This window comes from Sander lucioperca, chromosome 14 (genome assembly GCF_008315115.2).
Source record: "Sander lucioperca isolate FBNREF2018 chromosome 14, SLUC_FBN_1.2, whole genome shotgun sequence".
In the NCBI taxonomy this organism is placed as follows: Eukaryota; Metazoa; Chordata; class Actinopteri; order Perciformes; family Percidae; genus Sander; species Sander lucioperca.
In genome coordinates, this window is record NC_050186.1 from 11,361,748 (window position 1) to 11,379,911 (window position 18,164).

An 18,164-nucleotide genomic window follows, 5' to 3' on the forward strand; every position below is an offset into this window, starting at 1 on the left:
CAATTTATGCATAATGACTGAGAAGATTCTGCTTGTTTGACAATAAAAAGGCATGATGATGGGGAAAGGTGACAGGGTCGCCAAAATCAATATGTTATTTCCTCATGTGGTTATAAAAATACAAGCTCAAATTCTCATTAACTTACAATTTGTTTTCAAGAGATACAATGACACAAATGGACTGATGGACACACTGGGCATCACATTTCAGAGGTGATTATCAGCCAAGAATCAGGGACAATATACCGTATATAGGTGAAATAGGCTGTTTTTCTTCTTCAGATTTACAGTTGAATGTTGTATTGCAAAATAAAAAGGTGCAGGTCATAATAATAACAAAATAATCGTATTACTGGGTTACTTATTGATGCATTAATGTGTTCATCACTTTAAAGTTGTAGCTGGTAAAGGTATAGAGCTCATTTTAATTATGTATAATCTTATATTTTGTATTAATAATCTAAATCAGCAAAGTTACTGGTTGTCAAATAACGTTAGTGGAGTAGAAGCATGTAGTCGCATAAAATGGACGTATTCAAGTAAAGTACATGTACCTCAAAATTGTACTTGCACAAAAATGCACTTAGTAACATTGCGTCACTCCTACCGACTAGCTGCATACGTATGTCAAGTATACATCCGCGCAGGTTGTGAAATTGTCATTTTTCACCTTCATTCTGGTCTAAAAACACTATTCGTATCCACCATAAAAAACATTCCATTGTGTGTCAAACGAGAATATTCATGTTTACTTAACTCCGAAAAGATTATGGCGTATTTTTTGATAACCATATTTTATAGTTCCACCGGGTGGGAAAGCGGAAGGATATCTGACTGTTGGCTATAAAGCCCGCTCCACTGCTCTTTGTTTGTTAAAACCTGACGGAACCCGGAAGACACTGACACGTACACCGGTGGAACCATTTGTTTGTAAGTAATTTAACAACGTTCACTGTATTTAAGACGAGGTTTTGTCGTACATATCGTCATCTGGGTTGTTTACTCGACGTTAATTTCGCTCTTTGTAACAAAATAACGAGCTACATCCGCTGTTTTGGTAGCTAACAAAGCCGGCTGCGGCCTAGCAAACGTCGAGCGCGGCCTAGCATCGAACAGGCCTCGTCTCAGGAAACGTCTCAAATTCACAGAACTTAATGACTATTCAGCTTTTAAATAAGTCAGTTAAACCAGTAAAGAACGAAACGTCAACACTTCGCTAAAGAGATTAAATAAATTAGCCTTTGTATGTGGGCACAATTAAGACAAAACGACCAGATATTGCGGCATCCTGTTCCGTAGCAACGTTAGCATATTAGCTTCGTCACTCTCCAATAGGAACCGTCTGGTTAGCCGAACAACTGAGCCCTTATTCTGCTTTCACATTTACGTGCGTCTTCTAGTAAGTGTAACACTGGGTCCTATATTTTTTACAAGCTTTCAAGCAGAAAAGGAAGCTTTAAACTTTTTTTTTTTTTTTAAATTCGGCTAACTGTCAATTTAGCTAACGCTAGCTAGCTAGATGACTCGGTAAAAAAAATTCTCCAAATCCAAAAATCTCATATTTCAGAATACATATCTGATACGCACACTACAATAGTCGGTAGTACAGTGTAACATTAACAATAGTCCAGACTAGACAATGCAAGCCACAACAAAATATACTTTAATAAACGACAGGCCTGATAAGCACTCATAAATAGTTTTTTATATATAGATTAAATCACTTAAGGAATCCAGGAAAAGATCATGCTTTTGAAAGCTGTGAAACGTGGGATAATGAACTTGTGTGTGTACAATGTTAGGCGAGTATTACATATTAAGTAACTGTAAATTAAACCAAAGAGCTGAAACAAATTCCTAATAAATCCACAGAAAATGAACGTGTTTAACTACTTTGTCTAGTTGTGTCTGTACATGGCTGGGTAGATAATGCCTCATTTGCATATTTTAACATAACATTTCAGAACCGATTGTCTTTAACTGGGCATTAATGGTAATCTCTGTTCTCTTGTAGTCTTTAAAATGTCTGAATTTGGTTTTGGGGAAACAGTTTTTGGTCTCAATTTAAATAGCAATCTGTTTTAAAAAAACATGTTTAAAAGCTAGTTGTGTAAAGGTGGGTAAGTTGAATAATAGAAACTAAAAGTAGCGTGACACACAAACCACTTCCTCTGGAAAGCCCCAAATGCAGCTGCAGAGCATTATATTACTGTAGATGCAAATAGTGAGAACAGAAATGTGGCTTTCAGTTGTCACCATTTTTTAATGAGATGTTTTTCTTCTGAACAGTGCCAAAATGCAGATCTTTGTGAAGACGCTGACCGGAAAGACCATCACCCTGGAGGTGGAGCCCAGTGACACCATTGAGAACGTCAAGGCCAAGATCCAGGATAAGGAGGGAATCCCCCCAGACCAGCAGCGTCTGATCTTTGCTGGCAAGCAGCTCGAGGACGGCCGCACCCTCTCTGACTACAACATCCAGAAGGAGTCCACCCTCCATCTTGTGCTCCGTCTCCGTGGAGGCATGCAGATCTTCGTGAAGACCCTCACTGGCAAGACCATCACCCTGGAGGTGGAGCCCAGTGACTCCATTGAGAACGTCAAGGCCAAGATCCAGGATAAGGAGGGAATCCCCCCAGACCAGCAGCGTCTCATCTTTGCCGGCAAGCAGCTCGAGGACGGCCGCACCCTCTCTGACTACAACATCCAGAAGGAGTCCACCCTCCACCTGGTGCTCCGTCTCCGTGGAGGCATGCAGATCTTCGTGAAGACCCTCACTGGCAAGACCATCACCCTGGAGGTGGAGCCCAGCGACTCCATTGAGAACGTCAAGGCCAAGATCCAGGATAAGGAGGGAATCCCCCCAGACCAGCAGCGTCTGATCTTTGCCGGCAAGCAGCTCGAGGACGGCCGCACCCTCTCTGACTACAACATCCAGAAGGAGTCCACCCTCCACCTGGTGCTCCGTCTCCGTGGAGGCATGCAGATCTTCGTCAAGACCCTGACTGGCAAGACCATCACCCTGGAGGTGGAGCCCAGCGACTCCATTGAGAACGTCAAGGCCAAGATCCAGGATAAGGAGGGAATCCCCCCAGACCAGCAGCGTCTCATCTTTGCTGGCAAGCAGCTGGAAGACGGCCGCACCCTCTCTGACTACAACATCCAGAAGGAGTCCACCCTCCACTTGGTGCTCCGTCTCCGTGGAGGAAACTGATCTGCTCCAGCTTAAAGATGTCTCCATATAACCACCATCTTTATTCCAGTGTTGAGAGGAAAAAATCACTCGTTCTGCTCCAGCCGTCAGTCATTCCTTTTTTTTTAAAGTTTCAATAAAGCTTGAGCATTCCTGACTTTGCTTTCTTAATTTCACTTTGTTTTGACTGCTTTAGCTGACGGTTAGTGTTAATGTGTTTTTGGGTTCCAGACTTTGATTTGAGGCATTTTTCATCTGTAACAGAAAATACACAAATGTGTTGAAATGATAAAATTAGACTAAAATAAGTAACTGCATGGTAGAAGGAATGTTCCGTGTGTTAACTCCAGAGTGGAGCCTCTATTGAAGTGATGCTGTTTAAAATGTTGATCATAACTAATAAAATGGATTCTTACATCATCTGGTCAATTTATAATTTCAAGATTAATTCTAGCTGACTTTCTTAACTTATTTGTGGTTCTTAAACTTTGGTTTGTTGAATTCCCAACAGGAAAGTACTTTCCCTGCTTGGTGAGTAACTCGAGACTAAATTTCAGTTCAGTGCACAATTTTACTGAATCACTGAGGTGTTTGGGTGTAATGTTTGTCCACAAGGTGTCACCAGAGAACCATTAACTGTTGTGGGTTGTTGAGACATTTCATAAATGGTGAAAATAAGTAATACTATCTACAGTTGTAAAGCAGAGAGGGCTTCATGGTGCACATTCAACCCACTCACTCTGATGGATGTAACTACACTTTATAATCAGTGGAGCAAGTATTCAGAATTTTAATTTGGAGAAGTACTACGACACAATACTCTACAAAGTCCTGCATTGAGTGTTATAAAGCAGAGATCTTCAACTGGGTCCTCGGAGTAACTGCAACACATTTTTGAAATTAAAAGGACAACATGAATCCTTATTAGGAGATATAAATCAGCCTGTTTGTAGAAAACGGCCTCAGTGATAGGCTTACTGTCCTATAGGGAAGGTAGTTACTAAGGTAACGGTCCATAGAGACCATTAATCCTAAAGCTTCACTGTTCTACATGTATGGTTACCAATAAAACATTCATAAAATCATGCCAACAATTATTTTGATTGCTTTTTTTTCCGATACAAGTCGATGTATAAAGGGTTTAGGCCGCCGTACGCGTTACTGTAGGCCCAGTTTAATATGCAACTTAATTTTGTATAATATACTGTATGTAGTAGGGGGTCCCTCTTTCAGTTAAGGGTCCTTGGCCTAAAAAACAGTGAAGAGTCCTGCTCTAAAGTAAAAGTATAAGAAAAATGTTTTGAGTTATTAAAAATAAATAAGAACAATTAAAAAAAAAAAAAAATACAATATTATAAAAATAAATTTAAAATATTTACAAATATAAGAAATAATTTAAAAATACTGTTAATTAGATAAAATCAATTTTAAATATTTAAGAGTATACAAAATAGTTAAAAATATTTACAAATATAAGAATTTAAAAATACTGTTAATTAGATAAAATCAATTTTAAATATTTAAAAATATAAGAATTAAAAAATATATTATAAATATATTTATATATTTAAAAATAAATTAAACCAATCTGCCTTCAGTACAAAGTGTCACCTTCACAGTGTTTGTTTTGTCCAACCAACAGTCTAAACCTCAACATTTAAAATGTTTTTACATAAAATACAAAAAACCTTCAACCAATCAAAATTCACATACATTTTCTGCCGCTCGACTAATCGTTCCAGCTGTACTAGTTCAAACTGTCGAGTTTAATTTATAACAAAAACTATTTGTGTGTAAAAAATCTTAATTTGTAAAGTAACTAAAGCTGTGAAATAAATGTAAAGTAAGAAGTATAGTATTCCCCTCTGAGATGTAGCGGAGTAGAAATACAAAGTGCTATGAAAAGTACAAGTACATGAAATTAGTACTTTAGTACCGTACATGAGTTAAATGTACTTTAAACCTAAATCACGTCAGGACAAAACAAACCAACTTTATACGCCGTTTTATTACAGTTTCAGGGTTTTACATCCATAATGCACATAAACAATCATGTAAATCTCTATTATTCTTTAAATGTTCGAGAGAGAAAAAAGCAAAGATGAACAAATGATCAATAATACTGATGCCTAACACAGGTTCAGAGTGGGTTCATGCATTCATTATTATTATTTATATTATTAACACATTTTGGTTGTTTCTTTGAAGCTATTGTTACTGGAGGAGCTGTGTAATAATTAGGGATGTAACGATGCATCGTGAATAAAAGTAGAAAGGTTACAACAGGAGGAGGTAAAAAAAATGAATGCCGATGGAGTTTGTAAACGTCCTAGTGCGTAATCTACTTTAGATTTCACTTGTTGCGTCTCAGTTTATTATTGAAGATATTTTTGTTCTATTTTGTTATTTTGATTTATTTTTTTTATTATTTTTGGGGTATTTTTAGGCCTTTATTGACAGGACAGCTGAAGAAATGAAAGGAGAGAGAGAGAGAGAGAGAGAGAGAGAGACACGGGGAATGACATGCAGCAAAGGGCCGCAGGTCGGAGTCGAACCCGCGGCCCGCTGCGTCGAGGAGTAAACCTCTACATATGGGCGCCCGCTCTACCAACTGAGCTATCCGGGCGCCCATGATGCGGGATTATTTTCTTATTTCATTTTTGTTATTTAAGATAAAATACAATATCAGTTGCACAGTGATAAGAGGACACATCTGTTGTTTTGGCACAATTTACAGAAATAAAAGAATCTTATTCACTCATTTGTCTGCAGCTCATTCTGTTAAAAAAAAAAAAAATCATATCATGAACTTTAAATCGGGAATCGTGTGTTGAGTGTATCGTTACATCCCTGATAATAAAACGTAGAGCTATATCTAATAAAGAGCCGATTAAAAGGTGTGAGAGCACTTTCTGTATGCACATTAGTCTCAGCCTCTAAAAAAAAAAAAAGAATTTAAACCGAGATAAAATGTAGATATCAAGCAGATTATGAGTTATTCGCAACCCTTTGCACCTTCCTTCTGTGTGTGTGTGTGTGTGTGTGTGTGTGTGTGTGTGTGTGTGTGTCTACAGGACGGTCTCAGCACAGGAGTCCCCGAAGTGAGCGTGCAGTTTTTGACGAAAGTCTGTGTGTATGTCAGGCGGAGGCAGCCAGACCTGAGGGGGATAAAAGCGGGGGTGTTTCCTGGAGTAGAAGCCTGACTCCTCGCAGTCCGAGTCCACCTGGATGCTGAGCTGGGGCGCGAGCGGGCGTGGCGGAGTACACCCGGGGCCGAGGCTCGAGGTCTGGGAGTGGGCAGGTGAGTCGGGGCAGGAGATCTTCAGGTGTAGAGTGATGCTGTGGGAACCGGCCAGGTTACACTTTTACTCCATCTCACACATACACGCAGTTTCCAGTTAATTAGGTACGCAGGGCTAAAAACGCATGCTGTCTAATCCACTGGTTCTCAAACTGGGGTACAAGTAGGCTACCACTGGTGGTACACGAGCTCCCTCTAGTGCACTGGTTCTCAAGTTCTCAATAATGTTCCCCCTTTGAACAGTTTTTTTAAGCCATGTACCCCCCAACCAGTGCTAATAATGTTTGGTATAAAAAAAAGTCTTTATAAAGAGGAAGAATACAGCGCTGTCAGTGATAGATTTACTAAACTACAGCCTTGTACATTTAGATGATGATGAGAAAAGGAGACAAAAAGTTGGAAAAAGGCGGTAGAAAGAAGGAAGGAAGGCAAGAATAGGTCGAACATAGTAACAAAAACTTAGAAAAAAGGGACACAACCTTCAAAAAAGTAATAAAAACTTTAAAAAAACAGTAGAAAGAAGGAAGGCAACACTAGGGCGACAAAAGTGACAAAAAGCAAAAGACAGTTATCTACTTTCAAAAAAAGACAGTAGATAAAGGTAAGGAATAAAGGCAAGAATATGTCAAAACAAACGACAAAAACTTTGAAAAAAGCGACAAACTTGGGGGAAAAAAGACAGAAGTAGGCCTAACTGCAGCCTTGTAACTGAAAAACATTTTGCAAATTGTCACGTACCCCCCTGCAGTCCTCCAGAGACACGTACCCCCATTTGAGAAACACTGGTCTAGTGGTACGCGGATGGAATTTCTGATATATTTTTAATAATCGATTATTCCGTTTGAGTCATATTTTATGAAAAAGAAAGTCAAACTTCTGTGATGTCAGCTTGTTAAATGTGAATATCTTCTAGTTTCTTCTCTCCTCTGGGACAGTAAACTTAATATCTTTTGAGTTGTGGACAAAACAAGACATTTGAGGACGTCATCTTGGGCTTTTGGGAAACACTGATTGACCTTTATCAACTTTTTATAGAGCAGTAGTTTTAACTCGGTGTACCTAATAAACTGGAAACTGAGTGTACTGTACACATTCACAGTACTGAGCTTTAAGATACATTCTGATTTAAATTTTGTGCGTTTTTCGTTTTTGTCCAAACAATCAATCAATCCCGGCTTTAATTCATGGGGACGAAAACCAACTAGTGTAGAGGACGCTGTTAATCAAGTTAATCCAGAACTAAAGCTATCAGTTTCTAACAGGAAAGGGATGGAAGGAGTGACAGGAAGGGAGGGAGAGAGAGGGAGAGAGAGACACAGAGAGAGAGAGACAGAGAGAGAGAGAGAGAAACACATAGAGACAGAGAGAGAGACACAGAGAGAGAGACACAGAGAGAGACAGACATAGAGAGAGACAGAGAGACAGAGAGAGAGACAGACAGACAGAGAGAGAGACAGAGTGAGACAGAAACAGAGAGAGACAGAGAGAGAGACAGACAGAGAGAGAGACAGAGTGAGACAGAGAGAGAGACAGAGAGAGAGAGAGAGAGACACAGACAGACAGAGAGAGAGACAGACAGAGAGAGAGAGAGACAGAGACACAGAGAGAGAGACAGAGAAAGACAGAGAGAGAGAGAGAGAGAGACAGAGACAGAGAGACAGAGAAAGACAGAGAGAGAGAGAGAGAGAGAGAGAGACAGAGACAGAGAGAGAGAGACAGAGAAAGACAGAGAGAGAGAGAGAGACAGAGAGAGAGAGAGACAGAGTGAGACAGAGACAGAGAGAGAGAGAGACAGACAGAGAGACAGAGTGAGACAGAGAGAGAGACAGAGACAGAGAGAGAGAGACAGAGAAAGACAGAGAGAGAGAGAGACAGAGAGAGACAGAGAGAGAAAGACAGAGAGAGAGAGAGAGAGAGAGACAGAGAGAGAGACACAGACAGACAGAGAGAGAGACAGAGTGAGACAGAGAGAGAGAGACAGAGTGAGACAGAGAGAGAGAGACAGAGTGAGACAGAGAGAGAGAGACAGAGTGAGACAGAGAGAGAGAGAGAGAACGACCCGATGTGAGTCGAGTGCAGATGTGAGTTGCGCATGCTCAGATTTAAACGGTTTACGGCACGTGTCAAACCCAAGGCCCGCGGGCCAAATCCAGCCCCTCGCAAATTCTGATCCGTCCTGCATATCAATCTAAGTTCACAATACATTTTGTGCGCCAAACCAAAAACGTGGGAAACTGTTTTTCAACTTACAATTACGCAACACTCAAAGCAGAATTTGAGAGTCATAAATCCCCCCAGAGCCAGAGCGCTTTCATATTCAGACTGTAAACAGGTTGCTCTGAGGCAGCTGGGTGCTAGCCTGCTTAGAAAATGTAATCATTTTTTTGCTTGATTTGCTAAATTCTAGGATGGCTTTGGAACTTTTTTGCTGACTTTTTCAGGGCTTTACGTTGACCAAAGTGTAAGTGAGAAGACTATATGAGACCTGCAACAATACAGTCAAAGATATTTAACTTTTTCGATGAAATAAAAGCATGTCAATAAAGTCTACATGTCTGACCCTTGATGTGATTCTCGTTTTCCAGTCTGGCCCTCAGCGAAATTGAGTTTGACACCCCTGAGTTACGGCATAACGCCAAGGGATCCGGCAAACGTTTTAGCTATCTATGATTGTTTGATTGCTAACGTTAGCTCAAAACACCATTCCAGTGACAGCCTTTGTTGTGTGTGATTGCTAACTTGTAGCCTGCAGTGAATGAACTCCGTTACGTAGGTCCATTTCTATTGTATCGACGTTCCAGAAGTCTCTCGTTGGCAGGTTCTTGTCGGCTACTTCAGCCTCTGATCTAGAACTGACATCAGGGATCATGCCGTGAAAATGTGATGCCTTACGCTAAATAATAAATGACTGCTATGTAATGTACCTATCTCATTATTCTGTGGCTGACAGCAGAACAGATCTGCGTGAAATCTGGTCATTGTCGCAAAGTGACGCTTGCGCAACTCACTTCTGCACTCGACTCACATCGGGTAGTGACACAGGTTGTAACAGCAATCAAAAGGGCTTGTGGGAAATAAGATGTCACTTTCTCAGTAATGTTTAAAAACAGCACATTTCACCGTTCAGATTGGTTGAAATCCTTCATTTATGTTTAGGATGAATCCAATAACCTTCATAGACATTTTGAATTGACTTCAGCTGCAACCATTAGTCCATTAATCAATTATTCAATCAACAAACTGCTATTTTTAAGACTATATAATAATTTCAGATATTTTTCAAGCCAAAAAAAGTCAAAAATTCACTTCTCAAATGTAAAGATGTTCTGTTTTAGTTGCCTTACATGATACAACCTACATATAAGTGCGTGTTGGATTATTGATCGGGACTAGTAAAATTAGTCATTTTAGTATGTCGCCTTCTCTGGCATTTTACTGATAAATAGAATAATTAAATACAGGAACTCGACCAGGTTCAACAAATTAATCGTCAGACTGATCGATAATGAAAATAATTGTTCGTTGCAGCACAAAAATTCTATAATACCAAACAGATGACGGTACAAAACAAATACAAGGTAATATACTAGTGGTAAACAGCAATGAATTGATCTCCTAGAGGCTGATGTGCTCATGTTCTTAATGAGCCACGGTTATTTTAAAAAGAAACAACCAAAATCCAATCATGATGAATCCCCTCGTACATTTATTTGGTTAGAGTAATGGACAACGTTAAAACAGTTCCACTTATGAAGAGGAGACCCGTGGAATGATTGATCCACCATGACTATCTGTAAAAGCAATGATGCATCAAAAATTAAAAGGTGTTTGAAGAGTAACATTGGTGTCATTTTCTTATAAATCCACCGTAGTATTTTACACAGTTCAAAGCTCCTTATGTCGGCCTTACTGCAGTAACTTCGTCTCGGATCTAAGAGTCAACTTTGAAAATCCCTGACTTAAAGGTTAACTACCATTTCTTTTCAACCTGGACCCTATTTTCCTATGTTTTTGTGTCTAAGTGACTGATGGGAACAACAATCTTTGACATCGGTTCAGTATTAAGTGAGATCGCTGCAGTCGGCAGCGGCAAAACAAGCTACAATATAAGTTAATAGTACAATCGTCCAGCTTGTATTTACCTTAAAGTGCTCGTGTTGCCGCTGACAGACTCAGATTATTATTCTAAGTGTCTGACAACATTATTGAAAGGATCCCTTCAGAGATAGACCTTTAAAACCTCGTTGAGACCTTTCTGTTTAACAAGAAACCGCTCTGAAGTCGCTAGCGCTAAACCCACCAGACTCCATTTAAAAAAGCAATACTTTTAGCGTGTATAGAGCCAAAGTATTTTCACACGTGACTCTGTAAACTATGTGTTTATTTCAACCAAAACTAAAGTTGTGATGGTTGGAAAAGTGGAAAGACGACCCAAAACAGCTTTTCATAGTTTTATTTTGTTTCTGTCGACTTTGAATGTGTATCTTTACGTTGCTAAAATTACTGTTTATTTACATGGAGTCTGGTGGGTTTAGTGAATGCGATTTCGCGGATGTTTTTATGTTTAAAAAAAAGGATCTTACTCTTTAACAGAAAGGTTGACCTCCTTAGAAATCCTTTCCATAATGTTGTCATACACTTAGAATATTAATCTGAGCCTGTCAGCGGCAAAACGAGCACTTTTATGAAGGTAAATACAAGCTGCACAATTGTCCTATTAACTTACATTGTAGCTTGTTTCACCGCAGCCGACTGCAGCGATCTCGCTTAATACTGGACCAATGTCAAAGATTGTTGTTCACATCAGTCACTTAGACACAAAAAACATAGGAAAATAGGGTCCAGGTTGAAAAAAACTGTAGTTATCCTTTAAAGTATGTACAACTAACTGAATATTCAAATGCCCTCATGCACTGCATTGTACACAGTACTTCCTATGCACGTGTACTGAATTATCTCCTATATGCTATGTAAAAACAAAAGTAAAATGTCTAAAATCATCATCCAACATGAATACACCTGAACAGAATGTGTGTTTCTATGTGGTATCTGTGTGTTTTGTCTGAAGGTGAAGGTGGTGGTGTCCCAGCCAGCGTTTGTGTCGGGTGAGTAAATCAGATCACTGAAGGGCACGTGTAGTTTCAGCACACAGCATACCTGCGGTCTAATTCATTTTGATTGGACGAGACTGTCGAGTAAGGGTTCATCTCCTGTACGAAAACACACGGAGACACAAAGAGAAACATATGCACAACACAGAACAAGAATGTAAGCACATGTACAGTTCAACACGAATACAAACACAGAGACACAAAGATAACAGAGATGAAAAACAACATCAAGTTAACCGTGATGACAAGCAGTTGATCTTTAGAGGTTGCTCGGAACCACTGACCTTTCCATAACGTTTAACTGTTAACCATCTTCAACACAGTGGCTAGGTTTGCAACAGAGTCTGCCCATGGCAGTCATCACAAACATTTTGTGCTGCCCCTGAACGTGACATGGAATGCATGCGTTATGTTTTTAATCATCTGCTGATCACTTTCACCAGCTTACTTTTAAAACATTACTCAGCTTTTAATGTCATGACAAAAGGCATAGCATGTGTTGAAAAGGTCATAGCATAGAATGACTTTTTTCGACATACTATACTGTGACTTTTTTTGGACTTTTTTCAACATGCTATACTATGACTTTTTTCAACATACTATACTATGACTTTTTTTTGACTTTTTTCGACATACTATACTATGACTTTTTTGACATACTATACTATGACTTTTTTTGACTTTTTTCAACATGCTATACTATGACTTTTTTTGGACTTTTTTCAACATGCTATACTATGACTTTTTTTGACTTTTTTCGACATACTATACTATGACTATTTTCGACATACTATACTATGACTTTTTTTGACTTTTTTCGACATACTATACTATGACTTTTTTGACATACTATACTATGACTTTTTTTGACTTTTTTCAACATGCTATACTATGACTTTTTTTGGACTTTTTTCGACATACTATACTATGACTTTTTTTGACTTTTTTCAACATACTATACTATGACTTTTTTGACTTTTTTCAACATACTATACTATGACTTTTTTGACATACTATACTGTGACTTTTTTTCGTGACATTTTTCGACATGCTATACTATGACTTTTTTCAACATACTATACTATGACTTTTTTTTGACTTTTTTCGACATACTATACTATGACTTTTTTTTGACTTTTTTCGACATACTATACTATGACTTTTTCGACATACTATACTATGACTTTTTTTGACTTTTTTCAACATGCTATACTATGACTTTTTTGACTTTTTTCAACATACTATACTATGACTTTTTTTGACTTTTTTCAACATACTATACTATGACTTTTTTTGACTTTTTTCGACATACTATACTATGACTTTTTTGACTTTTTTCAACATACTATACTATGACTTTTTTGACTTTTTTCAACATACTTTTTTTGACTTTTTTCGACATACTATACTATGACCTTTTTCAACATACTATACTATGACTTTTTCGACATACTATACTATGACTTTTTTTGACTTTTTTCAACATACTATACTATGACTTTTTTTTGACTTTTTTCGACATACTATACTATGACTTTTTTGACTTTTTTCAACATACTATACTATGACTTTTTTTGACTTTTTTCGACATACTATACTATGACTTTAATTGACTTTTTTCGACATACTATACTATGACTTTTTTCGACTTTTTTCGACATACTATACTGTGACTTTTTTTCGTGACATTTTTCGACATACTATACTATGACTTTTTTTGACTTTTTTCGACATACTATACTATGACTTTTTTGACATACTATACTATGACTTTTTTGGACTTTTTTCAACATGCTATACTATGACTTTTTTTTTACTTTTTTCGACATACTATACTATGACTTTTTCGACATACTATACTATGACTTTTTTTGACTTTTTTCAACATACTATACTATGACTTTTTTGACTTTTTTCAACATACTATACTATGACTTTTTTGACATACTATACTATGACTTTTTTTGACTTTTTTCAACATGCTATACTATGACTTTTTTTTTACTTTTTTCGACATACTATACTATGACCTTTTTCAACATACTATACTATGACTTTTTTATGACTTTTTTCGACATATATACTATGACTTTTTTCGACATACTATACTTTGACTTTCTTTTTGACTTTTTTCGACATACTATACTTTGACTTTCTTTTTGACTTTTTTCGACATACTATAATATGACTTTTTTCGACATTATACTATGACTTTTTTTTTTACTTTGTTCGACATACTATACTAGGACTTTTTTTGACTTTTTTCGACATACTATACTATGACTTTTTTTTTTACTTTTTTCGACATACTATACTATGACTTTTTTTTACTTTTTTCGACATACTATACTTTGACTTTTTTCGACATACTATACTATGACTTTTTTCGACATACTATACTATGACTTTTTTTGACTTTTTCAACATACTATACTATGACTTTTTTTTTTGACTTTTTTCGACATACTATAATATGACTTTTTTTTGACTTTTTTCGACATTATACTATGACTTTTTTTTTTACTTTGTTCGACATACTATACTAGGACTTTTTTTGACTTTTTTCGACATACTATACTATGACTTTTTTCGACATACTATACTATGACTTTTTTCAACATACTGTACTATGACTTTTTTTGACTTTTTTCGACATGCTATACTATGACTTTTTTTGACTTTTTTCGACATACTATACTATGACTTTATTTGACTTTTTTTGACTTTTTTCGACATACTATACTATGACTTTTTTCAACATACTATACTATGACTTTTTTTGACTTTTTTCAACATACTATACTATGACTTTTTTCGACATACTATACTATGACTTTTTTCGACATACTATACTATGACTTTTTTTGACTTTTTTTGACATACTATACTATGACTTTTTTTTGACTTTTTTGACATACTATACTATGACTTTTTTTGACATACTATACTATGACTTTTTTTGACTTTTTTTGACATACTATATTATGACTTTTTTCGACATGCTATACTATGACTTTTTGACTTCTTTCGACATACTATACTATGACTTTTTTCGACATACTATACTATGACTTTTTTCAACATACCATACTATGACTTTTTTTTGACTTTTTTGACATACTATACTATGACTTTTTTTGACTTTTTTCGACATACTATACTATGACTTTTTTCGACATACTATACTATGACTTTTTTTGACTTTTTTCAACATACTATACTATGACTTTTTTGACTTTTTTCAACATACTATACTATGACTTTTTTGACATACTATACTATGACTTTTTTTGACTTTTTTCAACATGCTATACTATGACTTTTTTTTTACTTTTTTCGACATACTATACTATGACTTTTTTATGACTTTTTTCGACATATATACTATGACTTTTTTCAACATACTATACTTTGACTTTCTTTTTGACTTTTTTCGACATACTATACTATGACTTTTTTTGACTTTTTTCAACATACTATACTATGACTTTTTTGACTTTTTTCAACATACTATACTATGACTTTTTTGACATACTATACTATGACTTTTTTTGACTTTTTTCAACATGCTATACTATGACTTTTTTTTTACTTTTTTCGACATACTATACTATGACTTTTTTATGACTTTTTTCGACATATATACTATGACTTTTTTCAACATACTATACTTTGACTTTCTTTTTGACTTTTTTCGACATACTATAATATGACTTTTTTTTGGACTTTTTTCGACATTATACTATGACTTTTTTTTTGACTTTTTTCGACATACTATACTATGACTTTTTTCAACATGCTATACTATGACTTTTTTTGACTTTTTTGACATACTATACTATGACTTTTTTCAACATACTATACTATGACTTTTTTTGACTTTTTTCAACATACTATACTATGACTTTTTTTGACTTTTTTCAACATACTATACTATGACTTTTTTCGACATACTATACTATGACTTTTTTCGACATACTATACTATGACTTTTTTGACTTTTTTCGACATACTATACTATAACTTTTTTCGACATACTATACTATGACTTTTTTTTTTACTTTTTTGACATACTATACTATGACTTTTTTTGACATACTATACTATGACTTTTTGACTTCTTTCGACATACTATACTATGACTTTTCTTGTGACATTTTTCGACATACTATACTATGACTTTTTTTTGACTTTTTTCGACATACTATACTATGAATTTTTTCGACATGCTATACTATGACTTTTTGACTTCTTTCGACATACTATACTATGACTTTTTTTGTGACATTTTTCGACATCCTATACTATGACTTTTTTTTGTGACTTTTCGACATGCATTTTTTATTTTTATGACTAATTGAAACAGTCTGAAATAGTACAATGTGATGACCCCTCTTTAACTGCTTGTCTTTTTTCTTTGTGTTGCAGATGCCAGTACGTGTGGTCAGGTCGTCCTTGTGTCTTTCCAGTACTATAAGAGCGCAACTCACTTGTTCCATGATGGGAAGAGAGAAAGGGGAAACAATGCTCTATATGCTCCCCATCCTTTGTTTTTCCTTTTACTATACAACACTCCACTCGCTATTATTTCACTCATGCATACATGCTGGCACTACTGACTGCTAACCTTCTAATGTCTTGACATTTTGTTGTTTTAAATAAAAGAATGGTTTCTTTAAAGTAACTTTTTGTGTCACCTCTCGTTAATTGTCATGGTTCTTCAGCCATGAAGTATAACAATAATGAAAAGTAAAACAGTTAAAGTATGTCGAAAAAAGTCATGAAAAAAGTCATAGTAGGTTAAGTTGAAAAAAGTCATAGTATAGAATGTCAAAAAGTCAGTATATTATGACAAAAGAATCATAAAAAGCAATAGTATGTCGAAAAAGGTCATAGTATAGCGTGTAGAAAAAAGTCAAAAACTCATAGTATTGTATGTCGAAAAAAGGCGTAGTATAGTATGTCAAAAAAGTCAAAAAAAAGTCATAGTATAGTATGTAGAAAAAAGTCATAGTATAGCATGTCGAAAAAGGTCACAGCATAGTATGTCGAAAAAAGTCATAGTAGGGCCTACAGTATGTCGAAAAAAAAGTCGTAGTATAGCATGTCGAAAAAAATCATAAAAACGACATAATATAAGTATGTCGAAAAAAGTCATAGTATAGTATGTCAGAAAAAGTCATAGTAGGGCCTACACTATGTTGAAAAAAAAGTTGCAGTATAGTATGTCAAAAAAGGTCAAAGTAGTATGTTGAATAAATCATAGTATAGTATGTCGAAAAACGTCATGAAAAAGTCATAGTATGTCGAAAAAATCATAAAAAGTCATAGAATAGTATGTCAAAAGAAGTCATAAAAAGTCATAGTATAGTATGTCGAAAAAAGTCATAGTATAGCATGTTGAAAAAATCATAAAAAGTCATAGAATAGTATGTCAAAAGAAGTCATAAAAAGTAATAGTATAGTATGTTGAAAAAAATCATAAAAACGTCACAGTATAGTATGTCGAAAAAAGTCATAAAAAAGTCATAGTAGCATGTCTAAAAAAATCATAAAAACGACATAGTATAAGTATGTCGAAATAAGTCATAGTATAGTAAGTTGAAAAAAATCATAAAAACGTCAGTATAGTATGTCGAAAAAATTCATAGGATAGTATGACGAAAAAAGTCATAAAAAGTCATAGTATAGTATGTCAAAAAAAGTCATAAAAAGTCATAGTAGGTTAAGTTGAAAAAAGTCATAGTATAGAATGTCAAAAAGTCAGTATATTATGACAAAAAAATCATAAAAAGCAATAGTATAGTATGTCGAAAAAGGTCATAGTATAGCGTGTAGAAAAAAGTCAAAAACTCATAGTATTGTATGTCGAAAAAAGGCGTAGTATAGTATGTAGAAAAAAGTCATAGTATAGCATGTCGAAAAAAGTCATAGTATAGTATGTCGAAAAAAGTCATAGTATTGCATGTCGAAAAAGGTCAAAGTAGTATGTTGAATAAATCATAGTATAGTATGTCGAAAAACGTCATGAAAAAGTCATAGAATAGTATGTCAAAAGAAGTCATAAAAAGTCATAGTATAGTATGTTGAAAAAATCATAAAAAGTCATAGAATAGTATGTCAAAAGAAGTCATAAAAAGTCATAGTATAGTATGTCGAAAAAAGTCATAGTATAGTATGTTGAAAAAAATCATAAAAACGTCACAGTATAGTATGTAGAAAAAAGTCATAGTATAGCATGTCGAAAAAAGTCATGGTATAGTATGTCGAAAAAAGTCATAAAAAAGTCATAGTAGCATGTCGACAAAAATCATAAAAACGACAGTATAGTATGTCGAAAAAATTCATAGGATAGTATGACGAAAAAAGTCATAAAAAGTCATAGTATAGTATGTCAAAAAAAGTCATAAAGTCATAGTATAGTATGTCGAAAAAATCATAAAAAAGTCATAGTATAGCATGTCAAAAAAAGTCATAAGAAGTCATAGTATAGTATGTCGAAAAAAGTCATAGTATAGTACGTCAAAAAAGTCATAAAAACTCATAGTATTGTATGTCG

The 18,164-nt window shown here is 35.3% G+C and overlaps 2 protein-coding genes and 1 long non-coding RNA gene across 12 annotated transcripts in view; 2 read left to right on the forward strand and 1 right to left on the reverse strand.

The window, feature by feature from the left end:
- Window positions 1–666: 666 nt before the first annotated feature.
- LOC116041852 (polyubiquitin-B) lies at window positions 667–3,614 on the forward strand. Of its 2 annotated transcripts, XM_031287937.2 has the most exons (3): window positions 667–930; window positions 2,290–2,978; window positions 3,207–3,614. In XM_031287937.2, the coding sequence occupies exons 2-3, from the start codon at window positions 2,297–2,299 to the stop codon at window positions 3,212–3,214; spliced, it is 690 nt and encodes a 229-aa protein (XP_031143797.1). In that variant the 5' UTR covers window positions 667–930; window positions 2,290–2,296; the 3' UTR covers window positions 3,215–3,614. The 2 variants fall into 2 exon arrangements, with proteins under 2 accessions (XP_031143797.1, XP_031143796.1); XM_031287936.2 differs by having other exon boundaries at window positions 2,290–3,614.
- Window positions 3,615–5,990: 2,376 nt separating this feature from the next.
- slc4a5b (solute carrier family 4 member 5b) overlaps window positions 5,991–18,164 on the reverse strand; it is a 69,734-nt gene continuing 57,560 nt past the window's right edge. For 8 of the 9 annotated variants that reach the window (XM_031287810.2, XM_035991751.1, XM_031287809.2 and 5 more), the window contains 2 exons: window positions 11,652–11,704; window positions 5,992–6,532 (listed from right to left, as the gene is read on the reverse strand). In XM_031287810.2, the coding sequence (XP_031143670.1) occupies window positions 11,703–11,704 (2 nt within the window). In that variant the 3' untranslated portion in view covers window positions 5,992–6,532; window positions 11,652–11,702. Of the gene's footprint in view, window positions 6,533–11,651; window positions 11,705–18,164 lie in introns of all 9 variants that reach the window. The other variant, XM_035991747.1, reaches the window with a different exon arrangement.
- Window positions 11,262–16,289, forward strand: LOC118493115. Its single transcript, XR_004895077.1, has 2 exons — window positions 11,262–11,599; window positions 16,034–16,289. It is a non-coding gene; the product is annotated as an uncharacterized LOC118493115 (long non-coding RNA).

Bases quoted from the DNA above. Each gene is read 5' to 3' on its own strand.
- LOC116041852 (XM_031287936.2), top strand. From the start codon at position 2,297: ATGCAGATCTTTGTGAAGACGCTGACCGGAAAGACCATCACCCTGGAG.